The sequence below is a fragment of the Mobula hypostoma genome, chromosome 7 (genome assembly GCF_963921235.1).
Source record: "Mobula hypostoma chromosome 7, sMobHyp1.1, whole genome shotgun sequence".
In the NCBI taxonomy this organism is placed as follows: Eukaryota; Metazoa; Chordata; class Chondrichthyes; order Myliobatiformes; family Myliobatidae; genus Mobula; species Mobula hypostoma.
This window is the reverse complement of record NC_086103.1, coordinates 160772782-160788036: the sequence shown is the minus strand read 5'-3', so window position 1 is coordinate 160788036 and position 15255 is coordinate 160772782. Positions and strand designations below refer to the sequence as shown.

Here is a 15255-nt window from a genome sequence, read left to right as displayed (position 1 = left end):
CTCCAGTGTCCCATGCTTGTATGGAGTGTGAGAGGTTGCAGCCCCTGTGAGTATCCGAAGGGGCTGCTGCTCAGGTTCTGGCTGCACTTCAGCCCTGCGTTCCTTCTGTACGGGGACCCCCAGAAGGGGGCAGGTCACGGGGAGGATCGACTGGTGGACCTGGCCATGCACGGGTCTAGGTGGTGGAAAGCAGAGGGCTCTGCCAGGGCCAACTATGCCCAGCTGTCCTCGAGGAGTGAGCACTCAGTCACTCAGGTACAGGGGGGGAATTCCTGGGAGCGGTGCCCCCCCACCCACGGAATTGACTGTTTTAGACAGTGGTAATCATATTTTAACTTGAATTTATTCACCGTCTTGTAAATACTGAATGTTTGTACTTTGCGTATGTGTTATGTAAATAAACTTTTATAGTTTTGTGGGAAAAAAAAGAGCTTCCAGCAGAAATAGTGGAGACAGGTTCGATTTAAGAGGAACTTGGACGGGTACAAGAATGGGAGGGATATGACCCGGGTGCAGATTGATGGACTAGGCAGTGTAACAGTTCCACACAGACTAGATGGGCCGAAGGGACGGTTTCTGTGGGCCGTAGTGTTTTATGACTAACCTCAGATCCACAATAAGGTCAACACCTTTCTGCCTCCAATAAGGCTGGAATGCCAACTTGTTACTACCACCACCTTCAGAGAAAACGGGGATAGGCAAGGAAAGCTAGCCTTGCCTTAAAAGAAAATGCATGCACTTGGAAATTAAAACTACCCCATGTTAAAACACCATAGAGTTGGTGGTAATAATTTTAAAAAAAGAATCAGAAGCAAATCCAGAGCAGCTAGTTAGCTATCAAAAACAACAGTACAAATAGGAATTACTAATTCATATGATACAACCGGTGTAAAGTTTGCTTATGCAAAAGACTTTCAGAAATAATCGCCCGCGAGCACTATAGACCACAAGAAAGCTAGTCAACAGTAAATTATCACTCACAACGCGCTGAAGGAACTCAGCAGGTCGGGCAGCATCCATGGAAAAGATCGGTCGACGTTTCGGGCCGGAACCCTTCACAGTCCTGACGAAGGGTTCTGGCCCGAAATGTCGACCGATCTTTTCCACGGATGCTGCCCGACCTGCTGACTTCCTCCAGCGCGTTGTGAGTGTTGCTTTGACCCCAGCATCTGCAGATTATTTTGTGTCACCAGTAAGTTATGTTGCAAAACAGGGAAAGTAAACAGTATAGGGTCTTTGGCCCACGGTGTTGTGCTGACTCTTGAAAAGAAAAGATTAGCTTTATTTGTTACATGTATATCAAAACGTACAGCAAAATGAATCATTTGCATCAGCAATCAACACGGTCAGAGTATGTACTGGGAACAGTCAATAAGTGTCACAATGCTTCCAGTGGCAACATAGCATGCCTGCAACTTACTACCCCTAACCCACACTTCAGAATGTGGGAGGAATCACTCTGAGGTGGCTTCCTTAACTCATATGTTTTGGTCCTGTCCTCTTTTGGAAAAAATTCTGAAAAGATATTTTTGATATTATTTGAACAGTTTTGCGTTTTGACTTACAACCCCATCCTGTTACGGCAATTTTTGGTTTGCCAATGACAGAGCATAGATTTTTATCCTCTTCAGCCTGTCGGATGATCGCATTTGTTACTTTAATGGCCAGCAGATCCATTTTATTGAACTGGAAGGAGACCAATCCTCCTACCACATTTCAATGGTTTTCCCAAACTATATCATATTTAAATTTAGAAAAAAATCAGAAGTGACATTTTTGATCCTTCGGTTAAGTTTGAAGAGACTTGGAAACATTTATTCAACATTTACATATGATGTAATCTCACCTTTCCGAATCCTTCTTATTAACTTAAAATATATGAATAGGGGAGCGGAGTTGACAACATTATTGAACGTATTTGATTTAAGTTATTGGTCCAGCCTTGTTCCGTTTGCTTTTTTTGAGGTTTAATATTTAGTTTTTTTTTTGGTTTTTTGGGGCAGGGGGTTTCTTTGTATTTTTTTCTCTTTTTATTTCTTTTTTCTCTATGATTAATTATATTAAGAGTTTGGAAGTCTATTACACCTGTATTGTTTGAAATCTTTTTTGTACATGTTTTTCAACAATAAGATTATTCCAATCTCTTTGTATCAACATTGTTATTCTGTTTATAATTTTGGAAAATTAAAAGATTTAAAAATAAAGAAAGAATGTGGGAGGAAATTGGAGCACCCGGAGGAAACCGGAGCACCCGGAGGAAACCCACAGGGTCACAGGGAAAACGTACAAACTCCTTACAGACGGTGCCGAGAATTGAATCTCGATCACTGGTCCTGTTAAGACATTATGCTGACTGCTACATTGCCATATCAACTCTTAAGCTGTTCCAAGATTAATCTAAACTTTGCCATGGATGGTCCCACACCTGGCTGTGAGAGGAGGGTTGGTCACAGGGCTACAAAAATGCCAGAGACTACAAAGACCTCATCCCTGCGAGAAGAAAATCCTTCGCCTGGAAGACGTATGAAGTCGTGTGGTGAAAACGGAAGCCACAGGGCTGATCAACCTTCAGGACCAAGGACTCTGGCAAGCTGCTGTCACTGGCCCAAGTCCCAGCAGTGGTGATGGGTTTGAGATGATCAATCGAACCCTCCTCTCCCACAAAGCCCACCACTTTTCTTTTCATCCATGTGCCCAAAAGTTTCTGAAATGCTTACTAAATTTTGATTCTTCAGGGCTGAACAACGAAGATAGATAATTGGGGAGTTTTGCTGAAAATGTTACCACAATGATATTAGCAAATGTTTGAATGACTTCAGTGGGTTTAAAAAATGCATCCACGACATCAGAAACACAAGAGATTCTGCAGATGCTGGAAATCCAGAGTAACAGAAGCAAAATGCTGGAGGAACTCAGATCAGGCAGCATCTATGGAAAGGATTAAACAGTCAATATTTCAGGCCAAGGCCCAATACGTTTATTCCCCTCCATAGATGCTGCCTGGCCTGCTGAGTTACTCCAGCATTTTGTGTGCTACTCCATGCCGTCAGAGTGGGAGTGGATGGAAACAAAGTAAACCTGGATACAATTTTGCTCCAGTGATTTAGTTGACAAGTCCTGCCCCACCCCCATAATCCCTCCTGCCATAATCTCTGAAAATCACCGTCTGTGAGAGAGTTTGCAGCAATGCCACAAGCTGTTGGAAACGTTAATCCCATTGCTTCAGAACAATTCCAGTAAGCTTACTGCTTCTCTAAGGCTCTTGGATGCAACCGGCTGTACAGTGTCTAGACTGATCCTGTTGATAATTCTTAAAAAGGGAAGATCTGTTGGGAAAACAGTGCACGTAATGGAGACTCACTCAGAGCAACAATGTCAGCTAATAACGAACAGCAGGTGCTTGCTTTGTACAAGTCTGGTATTTACAAGTGAAGTATAACTAAAGGACCAAGAGCATATTTGCATCTGATGAAGCAGAAACTATTGAGATTTTTTTTTTAAAAAAGGGAAAAAGGACAGAACTTCAATCACAACTTCTTTCCTTTATCCTGGTTTTGGACCTGTTGAGGGAAGACAATGTTGTTGAAGAGATCAGCTTTACTTGCCACGTGTACATCGAAACATAGCGAAGTGCATCATATGCATCATGCGCTGGGGGCAGTCCGCAAACGTTGCCACGCTTCTGGCACCAACGTAGCATGCCCACTAACCCTAACCCTATGTCTTCTTCTGGAACAAGCGGAGAAACCAACGCACCTGGAGGAAATCCAGGTGGAGAAAATAAACAGGGAGAACGTATAAATTTCCTACAGACAGTGGTAAGAATCAAACCCCAATCAGTTTAGATTAGATTATGAGGACACTCAGTCCTCGTTTATTGTCATTTAGAAATGCATGCATTAAAAAATGATACAATGTTCCTCCAGAATGATATCACAAAAAAAAAGAACAAACCAAGACTAAAACTGACAAAACCACATAATTATAACATATAGTTACAACAATGCAAAGCAATACAGTAATTTGATAAAGAGCAGACCATGGGCACGGTAAAAAGTCTCAAAGTCCCGATCGACTCATCCTGAATCTCCCTGCCATGAACCTCCAAGCGCCGACAACTTGCCGATGCATTGGAAGTACCCGACCGCAGCCAACTCCAAGTTCGTCCGAAAACTTCGAGCCTCTGACCAGCCCCTCCGAGCACCATCCTCTGCCGAGCGCTTCGACCCCATCTCAGCCACCGAGCAACAAGCAAAGCTGAGGACTCGGGGCCTTCTCCTCCGGAGGTTCCAGACCACGCAGTAGCAGCAGCAGCGAAGCAGGCATTTCAGAAGTTTCTCCAGATGTTCCTCCGTGCTCTCACGTCCGTCTCCATCAAATCAGGATTGTGCACGGCATCCTACTTGACAAACAACAGATATCGTTCACCGCAGTGGCCGCTGCGAGCTGTGTCACGCCACCATCTTCTCCTCCTCCTCAGTTATGACTGGCACTGTAAAGTGATTGCCCTACCTGCTATGTCACTGCGCCATCCTATTTCCAAATAACCCTCCCTCTTTGAATTTACCAGAAACAGAGACAGAGCTAGCAGTTGTTCTTTTCTTTAATACTTCAATACTTCTCTGCTTTTACCTTAACTCACAGCAAGTCCAATTTGCTCATCAGGCATGTGCTCACATAATTTAAAGTTCCTATTTAAAGAGTTTCTGTTCAAACTCTTACCGAGCAGGTCTCTCATCCTGTGACCTTCATCAACCATTCGAAAGTTCTACAATGCAACACAAATGGCACCTTGTGCAACTTCACTCATCTGATCCACGAAGTCCGTGGCTTTGGCCTTTCAGACTTAGCTCTAATCTTCACTCTCCTCCTTTAAAAAGCCCACATCTTAGTCTAATAAGACAGACCTGCTATGAGTCAATTTTTGTCCATTACATTCCAATAAATTACTTGGGCAGGTTTTCTACAATCAGGACACTCCTTACTTGCATGATGTTGATACAAAATCTTTGACTGGCTAAATTTGTCACAGAATAGTACATGTAAGGGCTCTCTCGCTGGGCTCCAGATGAGGGAAAGATTGGCTTCCAACAATTCCAAAGCATTAATATACCTGCAAGCATGCTTCACCCCTGTGAAGCACAAACATCTCCACGAACATTTGGCCAAACTGATGGAAAAATGAATTCTTCATGTTTTTCTGTGCATTCGGGTTTGTTCTTCCTTTCCCCTGCCCCATGCTCAAAACACAAGTGATCCATTTCTGTCTGCACTAAAGAAAGATTCCGCATAGCTTTCATACTATTTGGGATGAACTTGAAACAGACAAAACTCAGAATCCTTTATTATCCCAAGTGTCTGTAAAAAACTCGACTGAAGTTGATACTCACAGTGACGTAACAAAATAATGTGCAACTTGGAGGTTTACTCTTCATCTTCAGTGATTCAGACCTGAGAGAGAAAGACAAAAGACCATCAGCGTCAAACCTCATGCAGAAAAGATATGGAAAAGGGTTCCTAAGGACAGACGTGGATGAGCTTTACAATGGATAGTTACACTATTCACCAATGGAAGCTACTGAGTCTTTGTATCAGCTTAAAGCCTTTGCAGCACACGCCTCAGCCCTTTCCAGTAAGTTGGGCACAGATTCAGAGGGCACACAGCTAAGGAGAAGAGATTAAAAAAAAACTGCGGATTAACGATCAGCCTGTTTTGTCATTGCAGCTCTTCAAGTGTCCTTGCTGTCACATTACAGTAATTGTACCAATTTCATTGGTCCTTTCCCCTGCTTTCAGCTGAAGCCTCTCTTCACTTGTCCCTTCCCACTTGTGAACACTTAATGCAATGGATTTCTGTTAGACACTAGAAATCAACAGCTTCTCCACAAAAAACCGTGGGGATTAGTGCAACAAATCACCTGCGTGTAACCACCTATCTTGATATTCAGTGGTAGAGTACTCATCATCAACATCCTGGGGTTTTACCACTGACAGGAACTTAAATGGGTCAGCTACACAAATATTGTGGTTACAAGAACAGATCAAACACTCGATATCCTGCAGGAAGTGATACACGCCCTGACAACTTAACCAGCACAAGATACGAGGCAGCAGCAGCATGATGGATTACCCTTCACTTGCCTGGAAGAGTATGGTACTGACAACTCTCAAAACGCCCGACACTATCCAGGACGAAGTGGCCTGCTTCTCTGCCAACAACCACCACTCAACATCACCTGCAGTGGACATCGGATACAAAATGCACCGGCCAGGCCACGCTAACAGAGCTGCCAAACCCCTGGCCTCCAGCACCCCGAAGGAGCTCGACGCAGGCTCCTCAGGTGACACACTATCCTGAATTGGAAGAATGTCATGGGCCGGTCATCACTGCCAAGTCTAAATTCTGGAACTTCCTGTACCTTTGCCTGAAAGATAGTTCTGGGTAGCCACTGACCACCACGTTCTAAGGTCAGCAGGGATGGCCAATAAATTCTGGACTGACCAGTGAGGCTCAGGTCCTTAATTTTAAAAACATACAGTTATATATATAAAAAAAACATTGAGAGACAAGGCACACACAACAAAAAAATCTCAAACTCCAACAGGTCTATCACATTTACAACTCTGGTTTGATCCCAGCCTATCCAAAGGCATGAAAGCCTCTCATTGCTGGTTACAATTACACCATGTGAAACACACAGAGGAGGGTGGGGTGCTTCACCAGGTGCACCACCCTCATTAATTTACCATCTAGGTGGCTCTGTGAACACTGGGATCGCCTCGCCTAAAGGTTCGTCTCTTTTATCCCATCTACAACCAACAACAGACATCCGCGAAAAGCAGCAGATTGTACGATTTGTTGGTGGAACAGAAATGGAGACAGAGGAGACTACAGACTTAGGAATTCGGAGCAACAACAAAAGTCTGCTGGAGGAGCTTAGCGGGTTGGGCAGCAGCTGCAGGGATTCGCGGCGAAGGACTTGTTGATATTTCGGCTCAGAACCCCCCATCAGGAGGAGAAGCTGAAAACAGAAGTGCTGAAAACCTGAAAAAAAAGACAGAAAATGCTGGAAACACACAGCAGTATCTGTGTAAAAGAAACAGTTGGTGTTTCTGATTGAAGAGCTTCCATCAGAACTTGGTACGTGAGCAAACAGGTCAGGTTTAGTTGAGGGGATAGAAGAGATGCGTAGGGCAGATGGAATGTCGCTGCTCGAGTTAAGCCCAGGCTTCCCAGCTGATCCAGTTTATAGAGTCATTGAGTTAGTAATGAACATAGTTAGAGAAAGAAAAATATACCATTAAGGACATAAAGCTATCATTGAAACACAAAACCAAAAAGAGAAGTAATACTCAGCCAATCTGGCTGTGTGTGTGGAGGAGAAGAACTGTTAATATTAGATATGGACAACCTTCCACCAGATTTGACCGGTGCTAGTACAGGCAGGAAAAGACGAGCTTAAAACAAACTCAAGTTGCATCAGACAGAAATTGTTGATGTATTGTGTTCAGATCCTGCATCAGGACTGAAAAGATTATGACCCGAGTGCAAAGTGCTTGGCAGAAGAGGCGGCCTAGTTTCCTAGTCTTGTGGTGGCCTTTGTTGGAACAGTGCAGGTGGACACAGACGGACCAGAATGGAAGTGGGATGGAATGTTAAAGTGACAGGCAACTGGAAGCTCAGGGTCAACCCTCTGCAAACTGGTCACTCAACCCTCACTTGGTTTACCCAACAGGAGAGACCACCTTGTGACCACGAGTACACTGGATTAGCAAAGTACAAGTGATTTGCTGCTTCATCTCAAAAGACTGTTTGGATCGTTGAATGGCAGGAAGAGACGAGCCAAAAAAGAGTTCTGCATCTCTTGAGCTGTGTGGCAAATTGCTGCTTGAAGAGGAATGGTTGAGATGGAAGGGCAGGAATCATTGAGGGAATGATCCCTTTAGATACCAGCAAACTGCCCCCCACTCACACCATGGGAGTTGTGTTACTAAACAAAACAGGCTGTATGATGATATTCCATTGTATATATACACACACACAAATTCCGTGACAACATATTTGGGTAGGGATTCATTAATTCTGCAAGGACAGATTTCATAACCTCAAGCAATCATAAGGCAGGGGTCATCTGTACTGAATGGGACAAGGAGAGGAAGTTGTGTCTGGTGGTAGAATCACAGAGAAGCTGCCAGAAATTGAGAAAGATGATCCGTTGAATGCAGAAACTGGTGGGATGCAAGGCAAGACCACCGCACTCTGGGCTAGAAACTACACCCTGCATTACGAAATTTCTCCTCTTTTCAGTACCAAATGGCAGCCCATTAGCCCAAGACTATGCCCTCAGCTTTGAATTATCGACACTGTACTTGAGAGGCTGTACTTGATCTGGTATTGGGAAATGAACCTGGTCAGGTGTCAGGTCTCTCAGTGGGAGAGCATTTTGGAGATAGTGATCACAATTCTACCTCCTTTACTATAGCATTGGAGGGAGATAGGAATGGATAAGTTAGGAAAGCGCTTAATTGGAGTAAGGGGAAATATGAGGCTATCAGGCAGGAACTTGAAAGTGTAAATTATGAACAGATGTTCTCAGGGAAATGTGAAATACAGCAGAAATGTGGCAAATGTTCAGGGGATATTTGCGTGGAGTTCTGCATTGGTGAGTTCCAATGAGACAGGGACAGGAACCGTGGTGTATAAAGGCTGTTGAAAATCTAGTCAAGAAGAAAGGCTTACGAAAGGTTCAAAAAAACTAGGTAATGATAGAGATCTATAAGATTATAAGGCTAGCAGGAAGGAGCTTAAGAATGAAATTAGGAGAGCCAGAAGGGGCCATGAGAAGGCCTTGGTGGACAGGATTAAGGAAAAACCCCAAGGCATTCTACAAGTATGTGAGAGCAAGAGACCAAGACATGAGGGAACAGGACCAATCAAGTGTGACAGTGGAAAAGTGTGTATGGAACTGGAGAAGATAGCAGAGGTACTTAATGAATACTTTGCTTCAGTATTCACTACGGAAAGGATCTTGGCGATTATAGGGATGACTTACAGCGGACTGAAAAGCATCAGCATATAGACATTAAGAAAGAGGATGTGCTGGAGCTTTTGGAAAGCATCAAGTTGGATAGGTCACTGGGACCAGACAAGATATACCCCAGGCTACTGTGGGAGGCGAGGGAGGAGATTTTTGAGCCACTGGCAACGATCTTTGCATCATCAATGGAGATGGGAGAGGTTCCGGAGGATTGCGGATGTTGTTCCATTATTCAAGAAAGGGAATAGAGATAGCCCAGGAAATTATAGACCAGTGAGTCTTACTTCAGTGGTTGGTAAGTTGATGGAGAAGATCCTGAGAGGCAGGATTTATGAACATTTGGAGAGGCATAATATGATTAGGAATAGTCAGCATGACTTTATCAAAGGCAGGTCGTTCTTTACGAGGCTGATTGAATTTTTTTGAGGATGTGACTAAACACATTGATTAAGATAAAGCAGTTGATGTAGTGTATATGGATTTCAGCAAGGAATTTGATAAGGTACCCCATGTGCAAGGCTGACTGAGAAGGTATGGAGGCACTGGATCCAAGGGGACATTGCTTTGTGGATCCAGAATTGGCTTGTCCACAGAAGGCAAAGAGTGGTTGTAGACAGGTCATATTCTGCATGGAGGTTGGTGACCAGTGGTGTGCCTCAGGGACCTGGTCTGGGACCCTTACTCTTCGTGATTTTTATAAATGACCTAGATGAGGAAGTCGAGGGATGGGTTCATAAATTTGCTAATGACAAAGGTTGGGGGTGTTGTGGATAGTGTGGAGGGCTGTCAGTGGTTACAGCAGGTCATCGATAGGATGCAAAACTGGGCTGAGAAGTGGCAGAACACAGATAAGTGTGAGGTGGCTCATTTTGGTAGGTCAAATATGATGGCAGAATATAGTACTAATGGCAAGACTCTTAGCAGTGTGGAGGATCAGAGGGATCTTGGAGTCTGAGTCCATGGGACACTCAAAGCTGCTACACAGGTTGACTTTGTGGTTAAGAAGGCATATGGTACATTGGCCTTAATGAACCATGGGATTGAGGTTAGGAGCCAAGGGGTAATGTTGCAGCTATACAGGACTCTGTTCAGACCCCACTTGGAGTACCGTGCTCAGTTCTGCTTGCCTCACTACAGGAAGGATGTGGAAACCATAGAAAGGGTACAGAGGAGATTTACAAGGATGTTGCCTGGATTAGGGACCATGCCCTATGAGAATAGGTTGAGTGAACTCAGCCTTTTCTCCTTGGAGCAACAGAGGATGAGACGTGACCATATAGAGGTGTACAAGATGATGAGGGGCATCGATTGTGTGGATAGTCAGAGGCTTTTTCCCCCAGGGCTGTAATGGCTATCAAGAGAGGGCACAGTTTTAAGGTGCTTGGAAGCAGGTACAGAGGAGATGTCGGGCAAGTTTACTTTTATTAAACACAGAGAGTGGTGAGTGCGTGGAATGGGCTGCCGACAACGGTGGTGGAGGCGGATACGATGGGGTTTTTTAAGAGATTCCTGAATAGGTACATGGAGCTTAGAAAAATAGAGGGCTATGGGTAACCCTAGGTAATTTCCAAAGTAAGGAGATGTTCGGCACAGCATTGTGGCCGAAGAGCCTGTATTGTGCTGTAGGTTTTCTATGTTTCTATGACACAGCAAGACCACATTTGTCCATTCTGTTAATCTCCCATTTCAATATGATTAACTTCCAAAATCCTGTGAACACCTGTCAAGACTGTCCTCAATAATGTGCACAAAATGCTGGAGGAACTCAGCAGGTCAGACAGCATCTATTGAGAAAAATAAACACTCGACTGCTTAATCCTCTTCATGAATGTCATCTGATGTGCTGGATTCCTCCAACATTTTGTACGACTTGCTCTGAACTTCCAGCATCTGGAGAATCTCAATTCCTCTTCAACAGGAGAATTCCAATAGAAACTGGATGGAGACTGAGGTCCAGTCCAGTACAAGCCCTCAGTGGATCATGCTAATAGAGCCAAAAGCGTACTGCGTTACTCCATCCCAATATTGTGCAATCCTCCTTTTAACTTTTCACAATAACTTGCCCTGATGGCTGCACATCTGCTGAGGTCCCTCAACACAACTATGGAGTTTACTCCGAGGCACATTAGGAGGGGACAAGTAATTTTGGGACATTTGGGGTTAACGCTTCTTCCCAACTTGTAATGTCTTAAAAAAAAACTAGCACCACTCAGGGGAAATTAATGGAAAAAAAAAGTCTTGTAAAATAAAACTAAATGTTGTGAGTGGGCAGTTGACATGCAGGTCCATTCAAGCACAGCATTTTAACTGCTCTATTTGTATGAGCTTTAAAAAGATGTGAGCGTCAATAGACATTTCCCCAGGGAGTTAATGCACCATTTGATGCACCATAAACTATTCCGTCTGGGTGCATAATGGCTTGGTATAACAACTGCTCTGTACACGACTGCAATAATCTGCTAAGAGTTGTGGACACAGCTCAGCACATCACGGAAAGCAGCCTTCCCTCTTTGGATTGTCTATACTTCACTGCCTCAGTAAAGCAGCCAGCATAATCTAATACCTCAACCACACCAGACATTCTCTCTTCTCCCCTCTCCCGTTAGACAGAAGATACAAAAGCCTGAAAACAGGCTCAAGGACAGCTTTGATCCCACCAGGCTCCAGAGTGGACCTTGTGAACTCTGAGATGGACTCATCCTCACAGTCTGCACTTTACCATTCACCTGTTACTGCACTCGCCCAGTTGCCTTTACACTTCAATCTGCATTATGGTTTTACAGTATTCTAGCTCAATGCACTAGGTAATGATTTGATCTGTATAAACAGTATCTTAGCACAAGTGACAATAATAAATCAATACCAAGACATCTTGTCAAACAGTTTGACGATCAGAGACTCCACAAATGGCAAGCAACAATTGTAGGGGCTAGGTTATACATGTTTAAAGACCAGATGGGTAAATCAGCTCATGTTCTGGTGTATAATACTGTTTTTGAGTCATAGATATAGTCAAACACCATGGAAACAGAACAGATCAAATCATTACACAGTGGATTGAGCTGGAATAAAGTAAAACAGCAAAGTGTAAAAGCTACTGAAATAGTCCAGTGCAGGTCAGCGATAAAGTACAAGATCATAACAAAGTGGACTGTGAGGCCAAGGGTCCATCTTATGATAAGACTGGCACACCCACCCACATTAATTCCATCTTCCAACACCTGGCCTGTAGTGTTTGATGCTCAGGTGATTTTTGATCTTTAACTCATTTTAAATGTTGATGTCTAAACAGATCAATACAGCCATTCTCCAGAGGAGTATCCTTAAACTTGGTGGAATTGGAGCTGAGCGAGGGTGATCATGGGAAGTTGTTTGGGGAAGATGCGGTGGTGGAAGAGATTTGCTTGTTTAGTCGGTGGTCTGGTGGCCTCACTACAACTTGCCTTGATGTTTAGCATACAATAGTGCATTCTAAGTATATGGCCATCACAACACTGAGCAAGTCACCAGACCCTAGAGTGAAAAGAAGGACCTACTTGGATGGGCTAATTCAAACTAAACTCAGTTTTCCCTTTGGTCTGAACGCATCCTCACACAGATGCAGTCGTTAGCTTCGTGCCTCACATTTCTATTTTGGTTTCGCATAAATCCATTTAGCAGTCAGTGAGAAAGCTGTTCTATTTTAGTACGGATAACAAAAGGTATCAACGATGCGTATCCTATCACCGTCTTCACAAAACGCATGGGGACCCATATCAAGCGATGCCCTTGAAACCACGGTCCCAGAAAAATCACTTTGTTCGCCTCCCCGAAACCAAAGGCAACAACCCTCTTCACAGTCAAAGTGGCCATTTATCACCTTCTGAGTAACCTGGTGCGTACACAATCGGCATCACAAACTGTCGCAGCTCGCAACACGAGTAACCGCTTGTATCTTCCTTTGGGGCAATTCCCGGGTAAAATTACTGATGAACTCCTGAACCTCCCCCGTTAAGTAATTAGACCTTTCTCTTCCCCCCCCCCCACCCCACCTTCTGCACTGGAGATCACCGAGAAGTTTCCCAATCATAGGTGCTGCAACGCCGGATCGGACATTCCTCATGTCCTCAACCGAGTAAACACCTGTAACAAAGACTCGCGCAACTAAAGCGAGGAAAAGAAATCCCCTGTGCCTCGTTTCCTCTTGAGGAAGTCACACTTCACATTGTCTGGTTTCAATAAGCAACCCGGCAACTCCGCTTTCCTGTTAACATTTCTGTTAAATCCCATTTAGAAGTTCAAGATACCTTATTAAGAGGAAACAATCTAATCCTCTTCACCCAATCAGTCAGATAGCCAATTATCAAAATGATGGTACATGGACTCAAGGATTAGAAGTAGCAGGAGACTCCTTCAGACAGCCGATACCGTGTCAGAGATCGTTAAAAAAATAGTTCTGACCCAGATCTCCCTTCCCAGGGGCTGAACGGGATGAGAGGACATCCCAGGAATAAACTAAACTAGACTAGACGCCAAGGTGGGCAAGCAAAGGGAGCAGAGTTTGCGCAAGGGGAAGAGGGTGCTGCTCCCAAAGACCACTCGGGGAGGAAAGAGACGGGGTTCGCTGTGCCGGAGCTACTCCCAATTCGGCTCACTTCACCCGGCAACTTCATTCATTGCGATAACGAGGAAGGCACATAGGTTACGCGTTTCTGAGCTCTAAAGCGCACTCACCTCGGCTTTTGGTCACTGGGCGCAACGCTGGCGCTTCCCGCTAGCTGTCCTGCTGAGCTCCGGCGACGAGACGAGACGAGACGAGACACGCCACGCCGCTGCCAGCCAGCCCACTCTCCTCTTCTACCGGCAGCAGCTCGCCGGATCGCATTGAAAAGAACACGTGTCTGGAACGGCCGGTGACGTCACTCCGGGAGGGTCCCCGTTTTTCCCCATCAGTGTGCGTCATCACGCACTACGTCGCCTGAAGCTCGCGCCTCGCACTTTCGCTCCCTCAGTCAGTCACGTCTGGCGCTTCGCCCCGCCGGGGCTGTGTCACCGTTACGGTTCGGTGAATCACGGTGCGATCTGTTTGTTTTACTGCTGCATTTAATGAACGGTGATGGCTAAATCAGAATTGTGAAGAATTAGTAAGGACCCCAAAAAAGACAATAGCGATCAGGTGGTAAACTTGACTGAAAAAAGTATGAGCATTTTAGGAGAGCAAATGTGTTAAAAAATAATCCCGGTTCTTCTGTACATTTCATTTCATATCGTTAGGTTGTCTTAGTGAGCTAAAATTATTTTTGCTTTGATTGCAAGATGGGACAACTTGGATAAGAAATCGTATGGAGACTTGAATGCAGGGAGAGAGGTGAAACAGCAGTCAGTTTTGAAGGGCATGGGTTGAAAATGCAGATCCTAATGATGGATAAACCTCTCGGATCTCCTTAAATGACTCCCAGTTCTATCTTGTAATCGGTTATTTTTGTCCATATTTGCCGCCTCACTTCTTGGCCTAGTAAAGTCAGCCTTACCCCAGTTTAGAACATTTACTTCTATTTTATTTGTAATTAGATTGGCTTTTCAGACCAAACATTTGAGAGCCAAACTATTTTCCACAAAGCAGCTGATTCAAAAGCTGAGTTGCATAAATTCGTTGTCATGCAACAAGATTTGTCAACAGCCTCTGAACCAAGACAAGCAAAAATGAACCCTCAAACAACAGAAAGGAACTAGTTCATCAAAAAAATCTTCCCATCGAGCCAGCAGCACAAAAATAAGTGGGTTTAGAGATTAACAAAGGTGCAGTCATTCACTTAAAATGCTGTCAGTGCCAGAGCTCTAAATCCAAGTTTCCAGCATTAAAACTATTAATTTAAGAAGGATCAGCACAGGATAATGTACAATCAAACTTTAGATTAAATACTGTCAAACCATTAATAGACCCCACATACAATTTCTAAATCATCTCAGTGACATGGCTTCTTAGTTTTCACAATTCCACTGCCACAGTGCTAATCTACAGGATGAACTAGAAACTTCAGCCAAGTGGCTCTGCTCCACAACCAAGGCCACTTCAACCTCAAATCACTGAGCCGCTGTATGCATGTGATGCATGTGCGTGTACGCTTTTGGGGACCAAGCTCCAAGTCGCTAAACTCAGATGCTGGAAATTCTGAGTAACACACACACAATGCTGGAGGAACTCGGCAGCATCTATAGAGAGGAATAAAGAGGCAGC

The 15255-nt window shown here is 44.3% G+C and overlaps 1 protein-coding gene across 1 annotated transcript in view; it reads right to left on the bottom strand.

The window, feature by feature from the left end:
• The window catches only part of relt (RELT TNF receptor), a 72347-nt gene extending 58461 nt beyond the window's left edge, over positions 1-13886 (bottom strand). Inside the window, exons 1-2 of the mRNA XM_063052920.1 lie at positions 13752-13886; positions 5391-5451 (exon numbers count right to left, since the gene is read on the bottom strand). Coding sequence (XP_062908990.1) covers positions 5391-5435 — 45 coding nt within the window. The 5' untranslated portion in view covers positions 5436-5451; positions 13752-13886. The remainder of the gene's footprint in view (positions 1-5390; positions 5452-13751) is intronic.
• Between the last annotated feature and the right edge of the window lie 1369 nt (positions 13887-15255).